Source organism: Hibiscus syriacus, unplaced genomic scaffold, assembly GCF_006381635.1.
Source record: "Hibiscus syriacus cultivar Baekdansim isolate YM2019G1 unplaced genomic scaffold, ASM638163v2 tig00002799_pilon, whole genome shotgun sequence".
Taxonomy (NCBI): Eukaryota; Viridiplantae; Streptophyta; class Magnoliopsida; order Malvales; family Malvaceae; genus Hibiscus; species Hibiscus syriacus.
This window is the reverse complement of record NW_024061945.1, coordinates 60,458-85,186: the sequence shown is the minus strand read 5'-3', so window position 1 is coordinate 85,186 and position 24,729 is coordinate 60,458. Positions and strand designations below refer to the sequence as shown.

Genomic DNA, 24,729 nt, shown 5'->3' with positions numbered 1-24,729 from the left:
CGTTTCCAGAGATATATGCTTTAATCTCGAGGACATGGATATGCTTGAGGGTGATAAGTTATGCATCGCTGTTGAAAGGATTCGTTATTTAGCATTCACTCGTAAACAATACGATGTCGCAAAAAGATTCGAAGTCCTCTGTCAGACGAAGAAATTGAGAACGTTGGCTGCATTACCTACTTGTATGCCGACTTGGGGAGCTTGTTGCTATTTGAGTGCTGATGTCTTGCAGAATATGCTGTCAAGGTTGAGATGCTTAAGAGTACTATGTCTGAGTGGTTATTCCATTGGTGAGCTACCGAATTCCATCGGTCATTTGAAGCAATTATGCTACCTGAACTTGTCTCGCAGTCGAATTAAACAGTTACCTCAATCTGCGGGTTCGCTTATCAACTTGCAAATGTTGAAGTTGCACGGCTGCACAGAACTTACTAATTTGCCACGAGTTATCGAAAATCTGGTGAACCTTCATGTTCTTGATCTTGCCGGTACTAGTAATTTACAGGATATGCCGTTTAAGATCGGAAAATTGAAGAATCTTCAGATTTTATCCAAATTAATTGTTGGCAAGGGCATTGGATCTGCTGTTAGTGAATTGAGGGGCTTGTTGAATTTGCGGGGGAAGCTTTCCATTTCGGGGTTGGAAAATGTTGCAGATTTCCGAGATGCTAGCAATGGGAACCTCAAGGACAAGGATGGCTTAACCGAGTTGGATCTGCAATGGAGTGACGAGTCCCTTAATTCTGAAAACGAGGAAGGTCAAATGCATGTTCTCGAAAGTCTGATGCCTGGTAAGAATATGGAAAAACTGAGAATTCTGTTCTATGGTGGTAAAATGTTTCCTTCTTGGTTAGGTGATCCTTCATTGACTAACATAGTGTGGTTAGAACTCCTTAATTGCAGAAACAGCATATTACTTCCATCACTTGGGAGATTACCCTCACTAAAAATATTGTCCATAGTAGGAATGGATAGAGTCCAGAAGGTGGATTTGACGTTTTATGGACATGGTTTTACATGTGTTAATCCTTTTCCATTTTTTGGAAATTCTACGATTTAAGGATATGTTGGAATGACGTGCTGGTCTTCTCCTAGCCGAGCTAATGAAGACTCGGGGGAAGAATTCCCTTGTCTCCGCGAGCTCACGGTAGAGAATTGTCCCAAGTTGATTGGAAAGTTACCTGGTCGTCTTCTTTCTCTCGTGAAACTTGTAATTAAGCATTGCCCGAAATTAGAATCTTCATCGATGAGTTTACCGTCTCTTAACGAGTTAAATGTAGAAGATTCCAATGAAGAGTTGCTGGGTAGTGTAAACACCAATTTTTCATTTTACTTAAATTATTATTAAAATTATTATTATTATTATTAAATATTATTATTATATATATATATATTATATTATTATTAAATAATTATTATTTATAAATAGGCCCAATGAAAACTGGACCGGCCCAGTTACAAACAAAACAGAACCGGCCCAGACCAACCAGAAACCCTAAAACATTTAGAGTTTCAGCTAGGATTTCTAAACCCTAGCTCCAACCGCCGCCTCAAGCTTCCAGAAGCCACAGCCGCCGCTCATTGCCATCTCCACGTTGACGCTTCAGCTATCGCCACGCCTCGCCACAGAGGATTCCAGAAGGCCAGCTGCCCCCCCCCCCACACGTCGCGGCTATGGGGTGAGTCGCCACATAGCTCGGTGACTCACTGAACTTCCCCCTCTGGACCGGTCCGAGCATGGCTCCGTGGTGGCTATAAAAGCCACCGGATCCTGCAAAACGAAAAAAAAGAGGACAACAAACAGAAACGGAAAAACAGAGAGCAAGAGTCCACAAAAAAACAACAAGCAACAACCACACAACCAGCAGCAAAACCAAAACGAAGAAAAAGCAGAGAAAAAGAAGAACTCACCTTAGAGGTTCCGCTCATCACTGGAAATCAAACGTCGCCGGAATCGTCACTAAATCGAAGGTAAAAAAACCTTCGGGTTTTTTTTAGATCTAAGACGATCTAGGTATGTTTAGGTAAAAAGAAGGCCATATCTGGCCTTAGGATCGAAAAAGGGATATTTGGGAGTGATTTCTCGAATTCCGGCCACTGTTCACGGTGACCGGCGGCGGCGATCGGAGCTGGAATACGGTGGTCGGCCGGGACTGGCTTCCCTCCGATGAGGGAAGCTAGAGAGAAGGCAGAGAATTCTAGTTCTCTCGTTAGAGAGAGAACCAGAAGAGAGAAAATGAGAAGTCGGCCCTTAAGGGCCGGCCTTTTGGGGATTTTAAACCCCTCCCCAAACGACACCGTTTTGGGGAGGGGTATATCTGTAATTTCTCGCGTGGGTAAACCATACCCGCTGCCACCACAGTTTTGTAACTTTTCATTTTGGTCACTAAAATCAAATCATGAACCTTTTAATTCGGTCTTTCGATTTTATTTAGTTTATAATTTAGTCCTAGCCTGTATACTTATATATATTTAGGGTAAATACCGTATTTAGTCCTTATAACTTTAATAACTTTTATTTTGACCTCTAATTAATTAATTAAGGATTAATTACATTAGTAACACCTAGTTTTTATAATATTTCAAACTAGAGCATTTAATCTTGATATGTCATAATTTAGTCACTAATTTTAATTATAAGTTTTATTACTTTTTATATTTAATTTTATTATTTATATTATAATTTTATATGTTTAAATTATTATTTTCATAATTATTTTATTATTATCTTATTCATATAAATATATACCTATATTCTTTTAAATAATAATGTTTATTTATTTTCAATATCAAAGAAAAGGGCAGTCTTAAAACAAGTGGATGTCATATTCTGGTATTTTAAATAATTAAACATTATAAAAATTATAATTTAGTTTTATTTAAATTATTAAAATTTTAATATTTATTTTTATTTATTAATATTGAAGAAAAGAGCTGTCTTAAGGTACCTAGAAGCTCTTTTCTTATATTTTTGAATAAATAAATATCTTACTATATTAAAATAAATTTTTATTATCTTAAGAAAATGTTTTAGTCATTTATTTATTTTTTAATATCGAAGAAAAGAGCAGTCTTAAAGCACCTATAAGTCATTTTCTGATATTTCTAAATAAATAAATATTTTTATAAATATATTTAAATTAATATATTCTTAAAAAATATAGTAATAAAATTTGAAATAATATAATTAAATATATCTTTGAATTTTTAAATTTCCAATAATAGAGATAATTTATAATTAAAAAGTATCAATTTTGGGCGTTGTATGGGTGCTAATCCTTTCCTAAACGTAACCGACCACGAATCCCTTTTTATTTCTAAAAAGAATGAATTTTTGGTTAAAACGCAGATCAGTTTATCTTTTAACTGATGTTTACTTAAAAACTCTTTTAAAAAATAATTTTTTAGGTATTCGACCTACCTGACCCAAAAGGCCGATGGCGACTCCCAAATTATTTTAAACCATTTATTCACATCACTTTTCCCGCCAAGTAAAAAAAATCGTGCCCGGACGAAAACCGGTTACGACAGCTTGGTGACTCCGCTGGGGATTCTTTCAAGCTTTTAAAATCAATTATAAATTGTCTCTATTAATTATAAATTAAAAATTCATATATTTAATTTATAATTCTTTCTTTTCAAATTTTTTTATATTTTTTTATTATTTTCATAGTATTTATATATATTATTTCATTTTATTTGCAAGCATTTTATTTCATTATTTATTTATCTGTTAGAGGTTTGAACATTTCTCCTCACACACAACACTTGCGTTACATAAAGCTCTATAATTGAGTTTGTCCCTTTTAAGTGGGAGTGAAAGCGACGTCTTCGTGAGAATTTATTCTCCGTGTCAGACCTAGCAAGTAACTTTCGGGGTTTATATGCTCTATGTCTTCGTGAGAATTTATTCTCCGTGTCAGTTATAGAGAAATGTGTCCCCTCGAATTGAACTCGTTCCGCTTAAAGTTTGTAATGGACTAGGATTGAGGGTTTTGACAGCCCAAGGGGGCATCAACAAGGACAGTTCGAGTACCTTTACTCCTATAACTGAAAACCTGCATATAATAAATCCTAGAAACTCTCCCGATCTGAAACCATTTCAGTAGGTATACACAAAGGAGAAATACGCTCTATCTTTTAATTTATTTTATTTCCTTTTCTTTTTCCTGAATAAATGCATGCGAACTAGAAATCATGCGGTTAGGTTAAATTTTCCAAACAAAACATGGAACTAGAAAGCATGAGGTTAGGATTTATTATATACCATGATAAATAAATTTTTTTCTTTCAATTAGTTGGTATTAACCATTTTATTTTTTCTTATTTTCCCATGCATGTTATTTTTGCTCTAATTTGTTTATATTGTTTTCTTTTGTTTGCATTGCATGATCATGACCAAAAGGTGTTAACTGAAAAGACTGTTCATCATATTGGAAAGAAATCGTAAATGGACAAAAAGTTTTATGATCAAACAAAATATGATGCGGCCAAGGAAAGACATCCTGAGGGAACTCTGAAGATAGAGAAGAGCTATGCACCCAAAGATCGTATGCCCATTGAAGAGCAAAAGGAGATACGAGAAATAAGAGAGCAGATGTCCAAGATGATGGATAGAATATCTGTTTTGGCCAAAAGAGAAGAGATTCCTGCACAGAAAGAGAGAAAGCTTAATGAAGATAATCCTGCAATTTCATATATGCAAGGGACTTCTGATCCTAACCAATTTGAAAAGTTGCAGACAATCATCATTTGTATTCACAAATCGTCTGGAGATACTAAAGAAATGGTGACCACTGTAAAAGCTCCCAGAGATGAGAAGAAATCATGTAATCAGAAATCATCAAAGTTTGGTCTGCTCCCGACGTCTAAAACTCAGGTTCAATCCAAGTCAAAAGGTGGTTCTCATTTTGATACTATCCCCATATCATATAAAGAGTTGTATGAGAAGCTACTTGAAGCACGAGAAGTGGATCCATATTTATATAAAACCGTTCCAACCTCCGTATCCGAATTGGTATAACATCAACGTTTATTGTAAATATCATGCCGGAGCTCAAGGACATACCATTGAGAATTGTCTTGCCTTCAAACGTCGAGTCCAAAGTCTTTTGGATCAGGGAATCTTGCAGTTTATGATAAATGATCAACCTAGTTTGGTAATTGAAGATCCTGCCAGATCAACACCAAATGTATTCAAAGGTAATAACATCAGTAGGGACGTCCAGAAGGAAGAAGATTTGCTGAGATTCGAAGCCCAAATATGTCATTTGAAGGATCAAAACAAGGAATTGAGCACCAAAATGAAAAACATGCATGAAGATTTCCAAAAGATCAGTCAAGCCTTTCGAAATGCTGGCATAGGAAACACCCTAGAAGAGTGGATCACAGGGGTCACCAAGCTAAAAAATAACTGTAACATATATGAAGGTCGAGTCAAGAAGTTTTCTCATGATTTACGATTTGCAGAAGAAAGACTCAATACAACTGTCATGAAATCGAGAAAATATCAAGTCGACAATCAAATGTTGAATAGTGCTATGACCAACATGGAAGCATCATATCAGATTCATCAGCATGAAATGGATACTGAATTAAAAGCCACTATCAACAAGAACAAGACATTAAAGAAATGTTTAGATAATTATGGAAATCTTGTACGAGAACTCTGTAACCATAAAGATTCCCTTACAAGGGAAAATGAGCAGCAGTGCCTACAGCTCCGGGAATTGATACAGAATATTAAGAAAAAAAAACACTATCATGAAGGAAGCTGCTGTTCAAGCAAACAATGTGGATCATAAGCTGGTGGACTTAGCTGGCTTCACAAGAGAATTAAAGCAGATGGATAACTCCACACCTGAGTATGAGTGGAAGTTAGTTTGGCTTTTAAGTGAAATAGAGAAATTAGGAGTGAAAGCTATTCCCTACATGTAAAAGTTTTGTTTGATGTACCGAAACTTTTGTGTTCAATGAAATCTGTTCTAAGATGATCACTCTTGAGTAACACCTTTTCATACATGCATTTACATTTTTGTATTTGTGCATTTCCATTTTGTATTCTTACTTTTTACATCTTTGTATTACACAGTTTGCATTCTTATTTTTGCATTTATGCATTTTCGCATTTACGTTACATTTTTTTAGTATTGTTATATACATTAATTATAAAAACATGTAAATAATTAATGAAAGGTTTTGTAACAGTAAAACCAAGATCATTCATTCATATTACTTTACTATCATCATGAAAACAATGGAGCAATCTTATAAGGGACTACAAGACCAGTGGCCAGAACAATTGATAGAGTTACCTCGGGATACAAGGAAAGAAGCGTCAGATTCAGTACCTGATGGATCAGATCAAATTATTCAGGGAATGGAATCTGATAAAGAAGAGATAACTGCTAAAGAGAAATCGTACTATCAGATTGAAGAGTCGAGAAAGATAACATACCCTGGGGCATCCCACTCAAACCCAAAGAATAGCCTCATTAATTATTCACAATATGAGGAGAGAGTCAAGAGGACAGAGAAAGCAATCAGAAACATGAAAGATGTTGATACTTCCCACAAAGAACTAGAAGCAAGAGAACTCAGCCTGGTTCCAGATTTGGTTATTCCCCATGATTTCAAAATGCCTGATTTTGAAAAAATATGATGGCACCAGTTGTCCCTTAATCCATTTGAGAATGTTTTGCAGAAAAATGGAAGGATATTTAAGTTCTGATGATCTGTTAATTCACTCTTTCCATGATAGCCTTATTGGCTCAGCAGTAGTCTGGTATAATCAGTTAACACAAGAACAGATCAAGAGATGGGTTGATCTAGCTTATGCATTTTTTTTGGATGATATCGGTATGTTAAAGGCTTAACTCCAATACGTATGGATCTTCGAAGAGTAAAGAAGAAAACCAATGAAAGATTTCAAGAATATGCCTTAAGATGGAGAGGAGTGACAGCACAAGTTCAACCTCCCATATTAGAAGAAGAAATATCACGTATGTTTCGTGATTCCCTTCCAGCGCCTTTCTTCGAGTTAATGCATGCAAATCTGACAAAGGAATTCGGGAATCTTGTGACAAGTGGAGATTTAATTGAGAATGTAATCAGTGAAGAAAACTCAAAAGTCACATCCAGGAGCCCGACGGATCAAAAAGCAAAAGCTGATCATGTGAATGAGTGTCGCATCCAGAGTCCTCGCAATTGCAAAAGAAAAAGAGCAAGTAACTGTTCGAATCGACCAAAGAAAGTCATGAGATCAAGAAAAACTTTGGAAGTGTTCCAAACTTCCATTTCAGACTTGTATCCTCATTTGATTAAAGGTCAATACATCACACCAAGACCAACGAAAGTGACACCAAACCCTTCTGCTCATAGCTATGATCAAGATAGTGTTTATAATTTCCACTTGGGGGTATCTGGACACTCTACTGGCAATTGTAGGCCACTGTTGAAAGAAATTGAGATGCTTGTTGAGAAAAGGGGTTTTGGCACAAGAAATGATCAAGGAATGGGGGGAAAATAAGGATAAAAATCATGGGCCAAGTACACACCCAACAATAGAGGAGTAATGATGCATAAACAAGTGGAAGTGTTATCTATCACTATAGTACTTTCTATTTTCAGCATCCTGTTTAAACTTGTTTTTGTTCATTTCTCCGCCTTTTGTGCAATAAATAAATTTGTTTTGCTTATTAAGGTTATGAGCATTGAGTCAATTTTGCAATCTTGCAGTTCTTTGAATATCAACTGGATTAAAAAGTTCTTCATGATTAGAGTTATAATCTTTGACAGAATATTAGGATTGAAAGCCAGAAAAACAAGGACCATTGACCTTACCTCAAAAGAAATACACCCAAACACTATCATATTACAAATATGAGATAGCCCACTCCTATTGAAAGGAATTACAAAAAGGCTTGGTATTTATATATAGGAGCGTACAACATGGGGCATCATTGATGTATTACATTACAAAACCGACTAGAGTATTTTTCTATTGATGACATTCGATGATGAACATAATTTTTACAAATAGGTAAATCTAGTTTAAGTAAGTTGCTTGAGAATTGAACTCTAACAAAAGAGATTTTATGAATTCCACCAAAACACCTAGACTATAACAGGTTAACAAGATTAAGAAATTGGATTTGGATAGCCATGTTATATTATTATATACAATAAAGCTTGAGTTGTCCCACTAGAGCAAATGGTTAATCGCCTCGGCTTTATGGATAATATTCAGCCAACCCATTATATTATTATATATATAATAAAGTTGTCCCTCTAGAGCAATTGGTTAATAGCCCCGGATTTATGGATAAGTTTCAATTAACCTGATAAAGGTGATTATATTATTATATACAATAAAGCTGAATTCAGCTAGCCAAAATGTCAAATGTGTTAACAAATGGACTAAGGGAGTTGTGAAACACCTGTTATAGTCAACTTCACACAAGCACTCAGAAATTTCATTTTTAGACCGATATTTTCGCACTGCTTTGATTAGATGATTCTAAATGAAAGATTCCAGAGAATTGAAATGGAAGAATTCTAGAAGGTCTAGTGATTGGCAATCCTAGTTGCGTCATTTTGTACGCATCTGGTTAAAATACCAAGTCCTTAAAGTGAGGCATGTGACAAAGTTCACAAAGAGATAGAGAGGAGTGACATCTTAAATAGATGTAAACATAGAAAATAGGAAAGCCATCCTGAAATCAAACCAAATCTTGATACTTGTCAAAGAATTATAATTCTCAAACATTATAGAGTTGTTGATTCTTTTGATATTATTTGAATTCATGCTTATGATTTGATTATATTGTGAACCTGAAAGGGGTAATACTTTACAAAATTCTTTCATTCTTCAATAAAGAAAGGAGAAAAAACATTTTCAAACAGGACAGTCTCAAATGAGGAAGGTCTTTAAAGCAATTGTTGCTTATTCTACCTCTGTTGTAGAAAAAGAATGAACGAGGCCAGAATGATGAAACACTTCACATTTTTGAAGGCAAGTGGTCCAAGAAGCCAGAAAGTATGGATAATTAAACTTGTGACACTCTCCTATGACATTATTAGTAGCTCATCAAGAAAGATTATCGTTTATCTCATGCTGAGGGCGATAAGCATCACCAGACAGATTATTTTCCCCAACCATCAATTCATGTTCTCTAGAAGATTACATCATAGAACCATGAACAAGTCACTACCTGCACTCTGGTTATACCGTGATGCTGGCTCAAGTCTTGATACATCATTGCTACTTCTTTCATGCCGATCATTTTCTTTGTCAAGATGATATCCATTATGCCCTTCAGAAGATTGCTGAATTTGAGATTGAGAACTTATGGCACAGAATAAGACATTGAAACAGATTCTACATTTGTATGCCTTTCATATTGGGTAACATTGGTTACATGATTCCAAAAGATGAGATAACCAGTTTTACTATTAGCCAAACCTTTCTATGGTTCGGGAAGAGTGAGATATTGCAGTACATATTTGGAGCATTAGAAAGACAGTCGTTATAGCAGTCATTGCAAGAAAATGCACCCAAAAAAATCTTCTATTTCATCCTGATGATGTTTATTTCTTCCAGTAAGGTTGTTACGCTGGATGCCATCGACAACAAGGTCGAATCCGCCAAATCTACTCATCAATTGCTCCAACTGATCACTATTCAGTTCTTGCACATCTGTTTTCAAAGGTATGCCAAGACAGTAGAAGGCAACCTCTGCATCATTGATTTTAGAGAAAAGAGACAGGACATTGATACCACTGGGGAACATGTCTCTAGTAGATCCTCCTCCTCGTGTATGGTTTTTAGGGAAAACTAGATGCATTTCCACCTCATCAGGTTCAAGTGGAACAACTTTATTCCTTTCAACCCATACCAGATTCCATTTTCAGCACTCATCAAGAACATACTTCTGGACACTCGAAGGTGGCTCATCGTCATAAGCTTCAAGATCCTTACAGATCCTTTCTGTCAATTTGGCACTTCCTGTACATGTTTGTAAACAGTTCAACTTTGTTCTTGGATCCCAGGAAGGCCATCATTTCTTTGTCAATGGAAAATATCATGTATAGTGTGTGGAGAAAACAAAGTAAGAGGAAAATTATTCTCAATTGGTAGATTATGAATATAGCCCCTTTCCAGTGTAGCAGCATGAAAATGTTTCGATTCTACAAATTCTGGCTCTACATCGAATAAGTACTGTGATATTCCAGTCCAAACATTAACTGGAGTAAGTGCCACGTTCTCGTAGTAGAAATAAGGAGACCTAATAGCATCTTCTGGAAGTGTTCTTTGAGTTATCTGATCTGATTTGGTATGAGCCCCAAAACCAAATCATTGGATTTGAAAGATGAGTTTGCTTATAGTATAAATAAGGAGACCCAATAGCATCTTCTGGAAGTGTTCTTTGAGTTATCTGATCTGATTTGGTAGGAACCACAGAACCAATCATTGGATTTGAAAGATGAATTTGCTCATAGTAGAAATAAGGAGACCCAATAGCATCTTCTGGAAGTGTTCTTTGAGTTATCTGATCTGGTTCGGTAGGAACCCCAGAACCAATCATTGGAATTAAAAGATGAACTGCATGATCGCTTTCATTAAGAAGCTTCTTTTCAAGCTTCCTCTGTTTCTTCCTTTTCAAAAATCATAGCCCAAGTTTCGCCTTTGCTTGTAATTGGGATCATTGCATAATGACTTCCTACCTTCTACCATAAGAAGTGCGTCAGTAGCCTTAGCCATTTGATCAGCACATATAAAATCTGTCAAATCTGCAATTGATTAATTTAGACCACATCTCTCCATGGCTATTGAAGCCTCAGCCTCTGAGAATATCATTTTTGTCAAGCATAACAGTTTACTCTCCTCATCAGAATCAGAATTCATGATTTCCTCGATATCAGAAGAACTATCAATATCTGTGAAATCATCCTGAAAGATCGCTTCATAATCAGATGAGTTGTTATCAGAATCAACATGTAGCATGAGTGCGGATTTTTGATGAGCTTGTACCATTGTATATGTAGTCTTGCCATTGCATCAGATTATTGTTCGCGTAAATTGTTTTCTCTCCCACAGAAAAGTATATTTCAGAGATGGCCTTCACTGAAAGATGATAAGCCACTGTGTCAGCCTGGAACGGATTACCAAGCTGTTTTTACTACTCTGTCTGATTAAATCCCTCCATATACAGAAAATGGTCACTTCATTCAAAAGAGGCACATATCTCAGACGTTTCTGTCAAAATGATTGATTGTTTCTTAAGTCTGTGACAAGGTGAAGAGAATTCCTCCAGTTACTTGACAACACTGCTTTTTAGTGACACCATAATGAGAGCATTCAAGATAAATAGATTTGGGGCACGAATAAATCCACATGTACCCATAACAATGCAATGTCAAAATTATACCTCATAGGGATCATGAGATTCAAGTCAAAACAGACATTGAAAATAAACCAGAATTAGAATGTTGGGGGCATTTTGAAGGTCCAAGTCAGACAGATCCATGTGGGACATCTTGAGGGCCAATTTCAACCAGTATGAATATTTGGGCATTTTTGAAGGCTCATCTCAACAAGAAGTAACGATTGAGCACGCTTTTAATATCTGTATCAGCAAATGTTGGGGCATTTTAAAGGTTCCTTCAGACAGATCCATGTGGGGCATTTTGAAGGCTCAGATTAACAAGAAACAAATGTTGGGGCATGCTGAAAACCCTTTTCAATCAGAATCATGAATGTTGATGTATCCTGAATATTTATGTCAGCAAAATGCTGGGACATGCTGAAGGCCCATATCATCATGTGTTAAAGATCATTGATTTGAGAAAATATTTCCAATGAGACATAAAGATATGAAGAATGAAAATGGTGAAACAGTGACAGTCGAGCTGACTATACATAATTGCTTCGTTCATCAGGCAGTTACATTATGATCATGTTGTTGAACAAATATCTAGTTAGCAAGTATGGTTTCAAATACCCAATCTTCTTGAACCATGTGTCACATGACAGTGTGTTCTTTGTTAAGCTACATCATAGTTGCATGAATAAAGAAGATGATCCCTTTTTAGACCATTCGATCCAAGGATCAGTTCCTCGAGACCTCGAACTCTGAATTTGGCCTTTTGTGTGTCGGTGATAATTGGAAATATTTCTTTGAGATTCCTGTCAGTTAGTTTCAACCATACTGTTGAGGTTACGAAGCTGTTTTTCACATCAGTTTTGTTTACTTGATGACATTGAAGAGAGAAACTCATGTATATTGCTCTTTCCCGTAGTTATTGGGGTTATCATGCAAGCCAGGAGGAATTGAGTTTTCATCTATTTTGGTTTTTATCATATGCGTTTCATCCCCAGCAGCAAGAATTCCATGGATATCTTTCTATGCATATATCCTATAGCTGAAGTGTTTCTACTTTCTACCATGCTCATTACAGAAGAAAATGTGATCAGTATTACACTTGCCCTTGCCAGAGATGATATCGAAATCAATTAGTGTCTCCTATTCAATTCGACACCAGCACATTTGGCGAATTTGACCAACTTTTTGGTCATACCAACATCACACTTGAATCCCCATTAAGTTTTATTCTCAAGTGATCTTGTGACATCATACAAAAACTTTGAACACCATGCAAAGAGATTCAATGATTGAGAAATTTTGGCATAAGCCACAAAAAAGGATGAATATGTTGTCAAATGCTTTACGAACATTTGAGCTGAAACCACATGAGATGAAGAATGTGTTGTCAAAGTGTTTTACGAACTATTTATTCTGATGTTGAACCAATGTTGTGATCATATGGTTTCCATTTTTGATCCAAGATGAAGTTTGTCTTCTTCAACTTCAAGATTATAAGTTGAGATATGATGAAGATTTCTTTCCGCAAAAGGAGAGCTGAAATTTTAACAACAAGAAACTAGTTGAACGACAGGTTGTTGTTAAGCATCTCGACATGATATGGTCCAAGTTGCCTTATTCGATATCTGATTAGATGTAAAGACGTGAAAGGAATTGAGATAAATTTTCCTTATGATGTGTTTCAAGAGTCAAATCAGAACAGACTCTACTCCCCTAATTAATCCTCGCTAAGTCACATATCTACATCTACACTCTTCAAAGATGATAGATTCTCTTTTTAAAGATGATAGATTCTCTTTTCAAAAATGAAAGCTTTATGGGATTTCTACACAAAGTCCAAGCAAACAAAGTTGGTTTTATCCAAGACAAAATGGAGCATCAGGGTCATAATTTTGACTATGACAAGAGTTCCACAAGTGAAACATTTCTTCTGAGACTTAAATGAAGCAAAGAAAATGCAAAGATACAAGTTGATCAGATGATTCTGTAGAAATGCAAGCTTGACAGCATAAGTTTCTACACTGATATCCAGAGGTAACCATGGCAATAAATGATGAAGTGAAGGAAGACCAAGTTCACCACTTTGAAGTCAAATGAAGATTGCATCAACATTCATGCATTCATAAGAATATCATTTACACAATAGAAAATGCATTACATTGATACATCTGAGTGCATTCAAACATAAAGTTTTACAGATCTTCGGAAGAACAAGAAGATTCATGGTAAAAAATACCTTACACAAAGAAGGTATTCAAAACCACAAATACAAGAATCATGCAAACATCTGAAGAAGAGATGGACGTAATCCACAAAAATGAGCATTATCTTCAGATTGGGTCATGTTACCCAATCAACATGTTATTTCAAAAAACAGAATGAGAAAACGATTTTCATAGTTTCTCATTTTATCTTTTCTAAAATGAAATTGTTGAAAAGTAAGAAAACGATTTTCTTAGTTTGTTTACTTAGTAAACTATTTCTAACAGCCTTATCTTGAGATTGGGGGATGTTACCCAATCAACATGTTATTTTGAAAAAATATGAGAAAACGATTTCCATAGTTTCTCATTCAATCTTTTCTAAAAATGAAATTGTTGAAAAGTAAGAAAACGATTTTCATAGTTTCTTACTTAGTAAACTATTTCCCACATCTGTAAGTCATGCAGTGCATGATGTTTCCAAAAAGCCTTCGGGAGCTTTTTGATGTTTTCAAAGCCTTAGGGTCATCTGTAAGTCCTGCAGTGCATGATGTTTCCAAAAAGCCTTCAGGAGCTTTTTGATGTTTTCAAAGCCTTAGGGTCATCTGTAAGTCCTGCAGTGCATGATGTTTCCAAAAAGCCTTCGGGAGCTTTTTGATGTTTTCAAACCTTCGGGTCATCTGTAAGTCCTGCAGTGCATGATGTTTCCAAAAAGCCTTCGGGAGCTTTTTGATATTTTCAAAGCCTTAGGGTCATCTGTAAGTCCTGCAGTGCATGATGTTTCCAAAAAGCCTTCGGGAGCTTTTTGATGTTTTCAAACCTTCGGGTCATCTGTAAGTCCTGCAGTGCATGATGTTTCCAAAAAGCCTTCGGGAGCTTTTTGATGTTTTTAAAGCCTTAAGGTCATCTGTAAGTCCTGCAGTGCATGATGTTTCCAAAAAGCCTTCGGGAGCTTTTTGATGTTTTCAAAGCCTTAGGGTCATCTGTAAGTCCTGCAGTGCATGATGTTTCCAAAAAGCCTTTGGGAGCTTTTTGATGTTTTCAAAACCTTAGGGTCATCTGTAAGTCCTGCAGTGCATGATGTTTCCAAAAAGCCTTCGGGAGCTTTTTAATGTTTTCAAAATCTTAGGGTCATCTGTAAGTCCTGCAGTGCATGATGTTTTTAAGACCTCTGGAATGATGTTTTCAACATTTCAGTTTTACTTAAAAGAAGTCAAATGAAAAATTATTGTTTTTTCTTCTTTGCTATATTCTTGTTAAAACAAGAATGAGCAAAGAGGGGCAGTTGTAAACACCAATTTTTTATTTTACTTAAATTATTATTAAAATTATTATTATTATTATTAAATATTATTATTATATATATATATTATATTATTATTAAATAATTATTATTTACAAACAGGCCCAATGAAAACTAGACCAGCCCAGTTACAAACAAAACAGAACCGGCCCAAACCAACCAGAAACCCTAAAACATTTAGGGTTCAGCTAGGGTTTCTAAACCCTAGCTCCAACCCCTGCCTCAAGCTTCCAGAAGCCACAGTCGCCGCTCATTGCCATCTCCACGTTGACGCTGCAGCTACCGCCACGCCTCGCCAACAGAGGATTCCAGAAGGCCAGCTGCCCCCCACACGTCGCGGCTATGGGGTGAGTCACCTCATAGCTCGGTGACTCACCGAACTTCCCCCTCTGGACCGGTCCGAGCATGGCTCCGTGGTGGCTATAAAAGCCACCGGATCCTGCAAAACGAAAAAAGAGAGGACAACAAACAGAAACGGAAAAACAGAGAGCAAGAGTCCACAAAAAAACAACAAGCAACAACCACACAACCAGCAGCAAAACCAAAACGAAGAAAAAGCAGAGAAAAAGAAGAACTCACCTTAGAGGTTCCGCTCATCACTGGAAATCAAACGTCGCCGGAATCGTCACTAAATCGAAGGTAAAAAAACCTTCGGGTTTTTTTTAGATCTAAGACGATCTAGGTATGTTTAGGTAAAAAAGAAGGCCATATCTGGCCTTAGGATCGAAAAAGGGATATTTGGGAGTGATTTCTCGAATTCCGGCCACCGTTCACGGTGATCGGCGGCGGCGATCGGAGCCGGAATACAGTGACCGGTCGGGAATAGCTTCCCTCCGATGAGGGAAGCTAGAGAGAAGGCAGAGAATTCTGGTTCTCTCGTTAGAGAGAGAACCAGAAGAGAGAAAATGAGAAGCCGACCCTTAAGGGTCGGCCTTTTGGGGATTTTAAACCATTCCCCAAACGATGCCGTTTTGGGGGAGGGATATATCTGTAATTTCTCACGTGGGTAAACCATACCCGCTGCCACCACATTTTTGTAACTTTTCATTTTGGTCACTGAAATCAAATCATGAACCTTTTGATTCGGTCTTTCGATTTTATTTAGTTTATAATTTAGTCCTAGACTGTATACTTATATATATTTAGGGTAAATACCGTATTTAGTCCTTATAACTTTAATAACTTTTATTTTGACCTCTAATTAATTAATTAAGGATTAATTACATTAGTAACACCTAGTTTTTATAATATTTCAAACTAGAGCATTTAATCTTGATATGTCATAATTTAGTCACTAATTTTAATTATAAGTTTTATTACTTTTTATATTTAATTTTATTATTTATATTTTAATTTTATATGTTTAAATTATTATTTTCATAATTATTTTATTATTATCTTATTCATATAAATATATACCTATATTCTTTTAAATAATAATGTTTATTTATTTTCAATATCAAAGAAAATGGCAGTCTTAAAACAACTGGATGTCCTATTCTGGTATTTTAAATAATTAAACATTATGAAAATTATAATTTAGTTTTATTTAAATTATTAAATTATTAAATTATTAAAATTTTAATATTTATTTTTATTTATTAATATTGAAGAAGAGAGCTGTCTTAAGGTACCTAGAAGCCATTTTCTTATATTTTTAAATAAAGAAATATCTTACTATATTAAAATAAATTTTTATTATCTTAAGAAAATGTTTTAGTCATTTATTTATTTTTTAATATCGAATAAAAGAGCTGTCTTAAAGCACATAGAAGTCCTTTTTTGATATTTCTAAATAAATAAATATTTTTATAAATATATTTAAATTAATATATTCTTAAAAATTATAGTAATAAAATTTGAAATAATATAATTAAATATATCTTTGAATTTTTAAATTTCCAATAATAGAGACAATTTATAATTAAAATGTACCAATTTTGGGCGTTGTAGGGGTGCTAATCATTCCCTAAACGTAACCGACCACGAATCCCTTTTTATTTCTAAAAAGAATGAATTTTTGGTTAAAACGCAGATCAGTTTATCTTTTAACTAATGTTTTCTTAAAAACTCTTTTAAAAGATAATTTTTTAGGTATTCGACCTACCTGACCCAAAAGGCCGATGGCGACTCCCAAATTATTTTAAACTATTTATTCACATCACTTTTCCCGTCAAGTAAAAAAAATTCGTGCCCGGACGAAAACCGGTTACGACAGGTAGCATTCTCGGCCCATCCTCTTTAACAGCTGTCACAACCAAGGGTCTGCCTGTACTTCTGCATCTTCAGAATGGGGTTGTCCGGTCTTCGGGAGCACTTAGAGTTCTTTCCATTTCCAGTTGCATCGGATTGACATCATTACAGGCGGCGGGTGATATTTTGTTGAATATTACTGCTATAGAGCATCTGAAAATTAAGAACTGTTCACGGTTTTCTGAGACAGGGTTCTTTCCCATGCTGAAACATCTTACGCTCAAAGATTGCCAGAGTCTAAAGTTTCTGCCTAGTGCAATTACGATGATTAGTTGTCCTCTCGAAGAATTGAAGATCGAAGATTGTCCGGCTCTCACATTTTTTGCAAATGGCAGGTTACCGACTGTACTTCGACGTTTGAAAATCAGGTTCTGTGAAGCTCTAGTTTCTCTACCACAGGGACTGATGCAGATCGATAACAGCACAAGCAACGTATCTCATCTCGAGAACTTGGAGATCGTCGGTTGCCCTTCTCTTATTTCATTTCCAGAAGGCAAATTTCCCAGCAGCCTTAAAATACTTAAGATATGGAGATGCTTTCGATTGGAACCCCTTTCTGATACGATGCTGCCCAAAAATGGGTCACTCGAGCTCATTAGTGTCTTTAATTGCTCGAAAATGACATGCTTGCCCGGGTGCATAAACTGTCTCACGCATCTGACTGAATTGAACTTACACAAGTGTACTGCTCTAAAATACTTCCCAGAAACCGGCTTGCAATTTCCCAACCTGAGAAAACTTGATATCTACGAGTGCAGCAGTCTCAATTCCCTTCCTGATCAGATGTTAAGTCGCACCTCCCTTCATTATTTAACAATCGGTGAGTGTCCTGGTCTTGTGTCATTTCCCAAAGCTGGCTGGCCTCCTAACCTATTGGCACTCAAGATCTGAAACTGTGAAAATCTTAAGCAACCGTTGTCGTAATGGAACCTGCACGATCTGGCCTCTCTCAGCGATTTGACCATTGCCGGTGCACCTGATATAGTTTCCTTTCCAGATGAAATGTGCCTGCTTCCCACAAGTCTAATGTCTATGTATATATCAAGACTTCATAATTTGCGATCTCTGTCCGTGCGGCTCTGTGATCTGACCTTGCTTAAAGAGCTGGAAATCTCCGAGTGTCCTAAACTTCAGTGCTTACCGAAGGAAGGCTTACCTGCAGACCTTGGAAGATTTTGCATCAGGGACTGTCAACTTCTGAAACTACATTGTTTGGATTGTAAAGGGGCATACTGGCCTATGATATCTCACATCCCATGTCTGGAAATAGAATCCACTGATGATTAAGGGTCAGATGTTCTAGTTTTGTATTTTTCTGAAATAGAACTGAAACTGTTCCCGGTCAACCACCGTGCATGGAGACCTTGTTTATCCAAACTCGGAGACGACCTCACCAACATCTCCCTCGGACTCCCAAATCTACCGGGTGGCTACCCTGTGAACCATTCTCAACCCCCCCCCCCCTTTCTTTGCATCGAGAATATTATATGATTGTATTTTTTAATTCTACTGCTTGGACTCATCCAAGTGTTTCTTTTTCATTTACTTTTGATATAGAAAGTAACAGTAGTGTTCTTGGGAGCGGAAAAAAAAGTATTGATTTCCATACAAAATTAACAACATTTTTCCTACGACAGACAGCAATCTAAGATTAAAAGTAGATCAAAGGTGATGGTTTCATGGGACGCCTTAACTATGAAACTAAAACATCATAGTTCAGCCCAATGATGCAAACTGTCGAATCGACACCCTTGGAACCAAAAAAGCTTATTGAAAAACTAAAACAGAAAAAGTGCAAAGGGGGACAAGAATGACCGGAGTTACTTGCATGTCAGACGACAATAGGTTGCTCACCTTCAAGCTCGGATATGACTATCAGTAAATCAGTCTTTTCTATGGAGAGAGGTTCTGTCTTTGGAGTTGGGTTAATAACCTGTGGTGCAACGAAGACCCGATTAAGCATTGAAGTAAAACATGTTTAGAATCGAGCAAGAGCCTTGGGCACCTATCGATTGTCCTTCACGTATCCTATCGCAACTTCTTGAGCATGCTCTCTTGGTTAGCTCAGAGAACGATGGGTTCTGTCCTTTCATGTAAAGACCAATATCCTGTCAAGAAACATAGGTAAGTAGCACCTCCACAACGTTTTTCTAAGGTCATTTTTACATGTATGAAGGATTAATTTATCGTTAAGTAACATTGTAGCAGATTACTTTAACGGAAAGTTGCCATTACCTTCACGTATATTTCATTACCTTCAGCATTCAAAATGTCTTTCCAAACCTCATTAAGATCACTGTGCTTGGCCACTGTTATGCAACACATACAGTTATTTTTAAAAAAAAGATTAAACATCGAAACAATATGAATATTGCTTATGTAACATCAAGACCTTGAGCTGTTGCGAGACTCGTTACTTCCTCGGCTGCAATATAAGTTAGATATAGCTTGATTCTCATAATCTGCAGGGTTTGATTGAAGCACTTCAACAATACGTGAAAAACCTCAAAAATCGAAGATAATGAAATAAGAAAAGTTCAAATTACTTGTTTGCCTAATTTCCAGTAGACTATCTCTGCAAACAAATTTTGCACCTGCAGAACACTCGACAACCATTCTCGAACTAGTTTGTCACGATATTAAAATTCAAGATCATGAGATTATTGAGGATTACAGTGAAACAAACTTACCGTCACTCCGAGTTTGTTGCAGATATTTTCGGCAAGAAGAAGAGAGTATGCAGATTGCTTGTCTGCTCTAGATGGCTCTGAAAAGTAAATAATTCCTTAAAGGATAAATTTACTGATAGAAACATCAACTATTAATGATCATTACCTCCTAGAAGACATTCTCTATCAGAAATCACAACAAGGGAAAGCGATAATGATTTCTTCAAGGGTACGATGTTTAGCTATCCGATAAATCGACAAGTCATATTTCTGTTCCAAAAGGAAAAGATTAAGTTTCGGTCCTGCAAACCACACAGTCCATCCTACAGAATTTCATCATCCTTGGGATGGAAGTATATCTGACCATCCCGATAAATACCACAAACAACTGCCTGAAAAGAAACCAACACAAGGAAACAGCACGGAAGTTCTTACCTCTACGAACACAAAGTTAAGCGGAAAGTGTTACCACATGGAAACCCCGTCTTATTTTTCTATAAGTCAGTCCTGTTAGACTAGGAAAACGGCAAAGATTGAATACGTTCTCTGCAATAATACGGCACTAGTTAGTGACGGTGAAGAAAGGTAGAGCACAACGACATGGACAACGATACCGAGTTTTATAGGTCGAGCTAAAAGAATCAGAACCATCCTGAAATATCTAAGAGTCGAGAAGTAAACAGGACATCATAATCGTTATGCACTTATGCTCTGTGTCTTTCCAACATCACAATAATAACAACTGTTAATGAGATCTTGTGCTTTACTTTTATAAATAAGTGCCTATATATCTTTCTGAGCCCCTTTTGCCGAGAACATTGAACAAATATTTTAGAAGCGACATTTTCTACTGGCTCGACTTTCAGTCCGGAGATTGACTTTAAGAGCTCACATGTTGTGGAATTTGAAACCTGCATCAGAAAAATGAAGGACCAAAATTAAACTCGACATTTCTCATCGAGTACTATTATTCCCATGGTTATGAAAATGAAAATACCTTGACAATTGTCAGTACAGATTCGACCTTGGGAATACGTTGAAGTGCTAATACAGATAGAAATGCATCAGAATCAATTCCATACCTAATCAGTTAACAGACAGTCATCACTAAACGTGAGCGTAGCAAAGCCTGGAATCATAATATTATTACGTAAATCTTCAACTAAACTTCGCAACATGGTTCTTTGAAAAGAAGTCGATAGAGGTCTTACTGGTCTCCTCTTGTAGGCAATATGACAATGGTGCGTGCCTTATTGGCTGCTGCTCTTTGAAATGATTTTGTCAAACTAAGTCTACAACTGCACAAGCAAAAGCCAATGTTTAAGAAATGGAAACTTAATGAAATGAATCGAATACACTTCGAATCAAATACGTTTTATGAAGTTTGTATGTTTGGTGAGGAGGACATTGTTCTTGTACCTCTTTGTAAGGACATCCATATGGTTAAGATCCTTGGCAACGTTGTCAGCTAGTTTGTCCATTTGCTTTCTCGGAAGATCTGACATAAGAAGAATTCTCTGCCTCCTATGAAAATATAATGTGTCGAAACGAATAATTATGCATGAAAAAAGGAAATAAAAATACGGTGGGGGCATAATGTTGACCTTGCTGTAGCAGTCCCTAAACGCACAGCGAATTCATGAGATCGATCTAGTTGCTTTAGAATGAAAGACATACAACCGTTTAAACCGCAAATGATAATATGATCAGACTCCAAAACTTGCATTTGTGCTCCTTCCCTGAGTTTTTGCATGTTTCTCTGTCACCAAAAATGAAATTTCAAAGGCATCTATGTCAGCTTATGTAAATGATGAGCTATTAGAAAAAAACGGAAGAGATAAAATGAGCTCTGGTAAGAACTACTTACTCTGAATTGTTCTGTCATTTTGCTTATGTAAATAATGAACTACTTTCATACAATTCATGGAGTTAGTTTATTCAACGAATTAGATAAGCAGGCAAAAGGTAAGCTTGTATCCACTTATATCTGATGTAGATGTCGAAATAAGTCATGGACTATCTTTGTTATTGAGTTGACAAACTCTAGTCGCATCAGTCTCGGTAAGAAAAGCGATGACAGAGTTCTAGAGACCAGTTTACTATGGTGATCCTTCACCTGCAAGGATGACAATCCAAGGAAAGACAGCATAATCATAAGAAGATAATGGTTGGGAAAAGAAAGATATCATGATTGCAGGTCTTCATATGAAGTCGAAAGAACATGTTATAGCATCAAGAAAGAAAATCCTTATTAACTATTTGGGAATTCAAGATTTAGGACTCACCGGAGAACTATTATGCAGGTCCTTCCTAAGGAGTTCATTATTTGAATTATCTGAAACACACTTTGTTAGTTGTACGATTGAATAGGTTTCCCTAGATTAATTCTAATTCTATTCCTAATAATTAGGATATTGTATTAGAGTAAGACTCTACAAGGTAATATAATTCTAGTAGTGAACTAACTCCATGAATTGCATAAAAGTAGGCATGTACTCCCGTAAATTCAATAACAATTATCAAGATAAAAGATAATTATTTTCTTCATATTCTATAGCTTTACGGTTATTTACATGTTATCAGTTGCCGGCGTCGATCCTAAATTTACTCCTACCACCGGGTGACAAACCTCCGATCATCAGCGCGTCTTCGTTGATGCGCCTTCTTCTTTGTTGTGCAGTCCCCATCGCAGCAACACCGTTGATGAATTCCTCGCTGGACTGCCACCTTTGCAGCATGACCCATCCTCCTCACAGCGCCTTCCTTGCGGTGTCTCCCTTACAGCGATGCCCTTATCACAGCGGCAACACTCCTGTTTATTACGGCCATTCAACAAGACCCATTTGCTTCTGCCGCCGTTTGGTAACTCTCCGACCAGCCCTGTCACCTCGCCGCATAGCCCATACGACAGTCTTCGTATCACCGATCTCCTCAATTCTCCTATTGTCACTTATAGCAGTGTCCCCTGCTAGTTCGCGACATATCTCAAGCCCTCAATTCACTTCTCCACCCAGCCAACGTCAACCATGACCGCTATTAACTCCTCGGATGATATCTTAGAGGTTTTCTCTCCCTTGCCTCATTCGATTTTTGCCGAGAATTCTTGTAACACCCCAAAAATCGGAATAATGACTGAAATGAAAGTTTATGAAATTTAGTGACTAATTTAAGAAAAATGGAAAAGTTCAGGGACTTAAATATGAATATTTTAGTATTGGATTAAATAATAAATATGGAAGGAGTGAAGGGCATTATGGTATTTTCAGCTTAAAGGATATTTTATCTCCTTTATTAATAGATAAACACGTGGGAGTTGAGAGAGATATCTGGAAGCTTATTTCTTCTTTCTTTCTTCTTCTTCCCGTTAGCTCCAGCTCCAAAGGTGAGTTAAGATTTAGCAGTTTATTTCTTGGATTTTAAGTTGGGTTTTGTTCTTTAAGTTCTATTTAAGCTTAATGAAAGCTTAAGTGGTCTTAAAATTAAAAGATGAATGAGTTAGGAATGATTAAAGATAAGAGGTTTATAAGTGAAATATTGGAACAGAGTTAGTAAGTAAAATTTGAGACTAAAATTGACTTGTCATCAGTTAAATTAAGAAGTATGAAGTGTTAGAATTTAAATTAGAACATGTTGGAAAATTGGTAGGATTCTTGATTTCAAGATATAGGATAAGATTTTGAAGATAAGGACGTGTTATATGAATATTAATTGATTAGAGTATGTGTATTTAAGTTTAGTAGTATGAAAGGAGTTAAAAACGGAAGGTATATGTAAGTATGAGTGAATTTTTGATGTGATCCTATCTAGCACCAAATTTTTGCTTGACATACTCATATCATTGAAGATCCATCAAGATCAATCTAAGGGAGTTCTTCCTTACTTTATATTATATTTACTCATTTATATACTATATATATTATTATGAGCATACATTTGCATCTTAAACTATGCTTGAATAATCGTATGTTATCATTCACTTGCATACTATATGATTTTCATGCATAACATATGTTTTCGCATCTTTACTTAGCTTTATATTATGTCTTACGTATGTTTTAGATTTATTTATTATGTTTGCATATCATTTACATATCATGGCAGCATGTATCATTCATTTATTAGTCCATGTCATGTTATTCTAGCTCATGTTATGTTTACATTAGCTCACTAGCTTTAAATCCATGTTTGTTTAGCTCATTTGCATGTATTCATCTATTTTCTAGCTCATTCATGATTTCTTAAAGATCATGAACATCCTATGCCTTCTATCTAGCTTATATACATGCTATCTTAGCTTCTAGACGATCATTCATAGCTCATATCACTTAAACACCTCACGATAACATGAATTTTACCTTAAATGAGCTCACACATTGCTTACTTTATTTTTTTGTTGATTCCTATAGGTGAAATGCAAAGCAAGGCATATTATGGTAGCTTGGTTAGCTAAAAGGACAAGCATAGCCGCTCACATTAGCTCATGAACGTTATGGCAGCTTATTTCATCATTTAAGGAGCTTCAACTTAGCTAGAGGAGCTAGCATATAGCTAAACTTAGCTGAAGGAGAGCTTTGGACCAAATTGTTGAAAAGTGGACTAAAGGTAGCTAGAAGTAGCTGGGAGAGTAATTGAGGAGCTGAGAAGAAACAAAACTAACTAGCTTGAGTTTTAAAAAGAAACAAAATTTCAAGGGATTAAGTACAAAAAATTTATGTAATGTTAATATAATATTTTTAAATAGTATTTCGAGACGTATACGAGCTATGGATGTTACAAGCAGGGTTGTCTTTCTTTTTGAATTCGGAATGGGAGTCGAAAGAAAGATTAATCTTAAAGTGTGATTGCAAGAATGTATTGGAGTGGATTGATAATCTTGCGTCCAGTCCTGCTAACTTTGCGACTATTGTTTGGGATATTGT

At 36.1% G+C, this 24,729-nt stretch overlaps 1 protein-coding gene and 1 pseudogene across 1 annotated transcript; one reads left to right on the top strand and one right to left on the bottom strand.

Moving 5' to 3' along the window:
• The first annotated feature begins 34 nt into the window (after positions 1 to 34).
• Positions 35 to 18,412, top strand: LOC120151032 (putative disease resistance protein At3g14460). The gene is made up of 3 exons (XM_039163589.1): positions 35 to 1,010; positions 1,062 to 1,304; positions 17,107 to 18,412. The coding sequence occupies exons 1-3, from the start codon at positions 35 to 37 to the stop codon at positions 18,030 to 18,032; spliced, it is 2,145 nt and encodes a 714-aa protein (XP_039019520.1). The 3' UTR covers positions 18,033 to 18,412.
• A 473-nt stretch (positions 18,413 to 18,885) lies between these two features.
• LOC120151020 lies at positions 18,886 to 21,704 on the bottom strand (annotated as a pseudogene).
• Positions 21,705 to 24,729: the final 3,025 nt, after the last annotated feature.

Excerpts from the sequence above, each read along its gene's own strand:
- LOC120151032 (XM_039163589.1), top strand. The coding sequence starts at position 35 with ATGGATATGCTTGAGGGTGATAAGTTATGCATCGCTGTTGAAAGGATT. Across the intron at positions 1,011-1,061 it reads TTTGACGTTTTATGGACATG|GATATGTTGGAATGACGTGC; the intron begins GTTTTACATGTG and ends CTACGATTTAAG. Across the intron at positions 1,305-17,106 it reads TTCCAATGAAGAGTTGCTGG|GTAGCATTCTCGGCCCATCC; the intron begins GTAGTGTAAACA and ends CGGTTACGACAG.